This window comes from Limulus polyphemus, unplaced genomic scaffold (assembly GCF_000517525.1).
Source record: "Limulus polyphemus unplaced genomic scaffold, Limulus_polyphemus-2.1.2 Scaffold2359, whole genome shotgun sequence".
In the NCBI taxonomy this organism is placed as follows: Eukaryota; Metazoa; Arthropoda; class Merostomata; order Xiphosura; family Limulidae; genus Limulus; species Limulus polyphemus.
Window position 1 is genome coordinate 169,100 of NW_013667969.1, and position 3,040 is coordinate 172,139.

General features: G+C 30.3%; 1 protein-coding gene across 1 annotated transcript in view; it reads left to right on the forward strand.

Moving 5' to 3' along the window:
* Nucleotides 1-3,040, forward strand: part of LOC106466719 (tRNA-specific adenosine deaminase 2-like) — a 22,640-nt gene that overhangs the window by 14,144 nt on the left and 5,456 nt on the right. Inside the window, exons 4-5 of the mRNA XM_013927018.2 lie at nt 486-592; nt 1,076-1,148. Coding sequence (XP_013782472.1) covers nt 486-592; nt 1,076-1,148 — 180 coding nt within the window. The remainder of the gene's footprint in view (nt 1-485; nt 593-1,075; nt 1,149-3,040) is intronic.

The window sequence follows — 3,040 nt, forward strand, 5'->3', positions numbered from 1 at the left end:
GTTCTAAGGTGTGTAGCCACATAGCTGAGTGGTCTAGAAGTGTTAAATGTGAGACCTTTTGCCGCACCATATCCACTACAGAAAAACAGTATATTAATTTATTTCCATTGATACTCTAACACATCAAACCTTATTCATTGCCTTCTGATAATGTCTGCTAATAATTTAATAACTCTGTTTTCTTCATACCGTCTCTCAAGGTGCATCTTTATGCAAGTATAACAAAAATTATTATTGATTTATTTTAGACAAAAAGTTTAAATTAATACATGTGTTTAATACTCTAACTGGGAATTCACGAAGGCTATAAACCAGAAAATGTAGATGAAACACTGCATTAAAGTTTTTAATAACTATTTTTTTATCCAATCATATCAGTTTTTTTAGTAGGAAAACTATCTTACTACTACTTAAACTATGCATATTTTATTACAGATTTATCTATGAATATTGTTTTACATATATATAACTTTTATCACCCTCAGACATTCCACAAGTTGTGTATGGGTGCAACAATGAACGATTTGGTGGTTGCGGTTCAGTCATGAACATACATAACGATGAAGTTCCAGGATTTGGAAGATCATTACAGGTGGGTTACTTAAGAAATTAGGTGTAGAAAATTACAAGAATTATGGTTTAGTTGTCATCATTATAGAGTTAGAATGCCACTAACATTTTTGCTATAATTACCAAACATAAACTAAATAAATTAAAGTTTATGAAACCTAATAATCCAGATACTTTTTTTGGAAAGTAGATCGTCCTTTTTCAGTAGCGAATTAGGAATTCTAATTCATCTACCTATATGATCATATACGTTTTTTTTTTAAGTACCTTGAAAACATAGTGGAATTTAGGAAAGTAAAATTATGTTTTTAGTTTATGACTTGGAAATATGGTTTTCTCAAAATGTTCTCTAAAATATCTTATGGTTATTATTATAATAACTTTTTCAAATGGAAATGTTTGTTTTTTTACTGAACATATGATAAAAAAAACCATTAAATCTTTATTCCTATAGCTTTTATAGAATGTTTAATTTTTTTTCCATTTTAAAATGTATCTAATTTAGGTTACAAGTGGTGTTAATGCCGATGATGCTGTCAAGCTTCTGAAACTGTTTTATAAAGGACAAAATCCAAATGGTTAGTTTTAAAAAGTTTATTTTATTGCTTCTACCTAAAGTAATTGATAATAATTATAATGATTTACATATTATTTTATTTATAAAAATATAAAGTGCACCAGATACGTTTTAAATATTCCTATGTAGTGATATTTTTATGTTTATTTTTACAAGCCACTGTACAGTTTTTTGAATATATTTCTTTTATTAGTATTACTTTGTGTTGTTGTTTTGTCTGATAGATGTGGTAATGAGGCTTAGCATTGGATTGAATTAATGCTTTAAGCATAGGAATTTCTTCAGAGGTATATTGCCATAGTTTCTAAATTTTTTAAAGGATGCATTTGCCATCCTCTCAACAATATTGACTGTTTGTAATTGAATTGTTTTAGCACATATATATTTTCACTTATAGCACAGTGTTTATCAGATAATGCTGGCTTGGTTTTTTATGTTTTAAATTCACAGTCTGATTTAAGGTTTGTCTGGAAATTTTTGAAATTTTAAATGCTTTGAAATGCACTCTGGTACATTTATGATAAAGTCATTGAGGTGCATTTTTGATTCAAAAGTTATGTTTTCTGGATCAATAAGTATTTTGAGTCTGCAGTTTTAAGTGTTCAACCCCTATAATTGCCTAGTAAGCACAGAAATAACAGTTACAAATAAGGTATAATAACAGTTACAAATAAGGTATAATCATAAGGTATAATAACAGTTACAAATAAGGTATAATCATAAGGTATAATAACAGTTACAAATAAGGTATAATCATAAGGTATAATAACAGTTACAAATAAGGTATAATCATAAGGTATAATAACAGTTACAAATAAGGTATAATAACAGTTACAAATAAGGTATAATCATAAGGTATAATAACAGTTACAAATAAGGTATAATCATAAGGTATAATAACAGTTACAAATAAGGTATAATTATTTAACGGTTTAATTAGGTTGCCAAGTTCTGTTGAAACAGGACAGGTTTTAATTATGTTGCCAAGTTCTGTTGAAACAGGACAGGTTTTAATTATGTTGCCAAGTTCTGTTGAAACAGGACAGGTTTTAATTATGTTGCTAAGTTCTGTTGAAACAGGACAGGTTTTAATTATGTTGCTAAGTTCTGTTGAAACAGGACAGGTTTTAATTATGTTGCTAAGTTCTGTTGAAACAGGACAGGTTTTAATTATGTTGCTAAGTTCTGTTGAAACAGGACAGGTTTTAATTATGTTGCTAAGTTCTGTTGAAACAGGACAGATTTTAATTATGCTGCTAAGTTCTTTTGAAACAAGACAGGTTTTAATTATGTTGCCAAGTTTTGTTGAAACCACTTATACCATAGTCACACTGTTTTAAATCATGAAGGATGAAAAGCTGACAAATACAAAACTTGAGAATTGAATGTGTAGATTTCAAACTAATGCATGTATGTATGGTCACATTAAACTTCTGACAAAGAGAATGGACTAGCTGGAGGAACAGTCACCAAATTGGTCACATTAGAAGCAATCCAATATTCAGTTGTTAGTGGCTGCTTCAGAACATTTCTTCAGAATGGTGTAATTAAGGAAAGTCATCTATTTTTTATTCAAAATTGATGTATTCCTGATCAATAAATATTTTGAGTATGCAATTATAACTGCCTCGTTTGCACAGAATCCCGCTTTCAACAGTCAATAGAATCATTGTGCAGTTCAGGAAACACGGCAAGGAAACAACTGAGCAGCGTCCGGGTCGTCCTGGTCCATTGGAGAGGACAAAAAGGGCTGTCAAAAGGAGCATCGAAATGGATCCCAGATTAACGATTGCAGAAGTGGCCAAAGTTGGTGGGATGAGCCTGAATCTGTTCAACGGATTCTCCACAGATTGGGTTATCGTTGCAGAGCAGCTAGACGGAAGCCCTTATTAA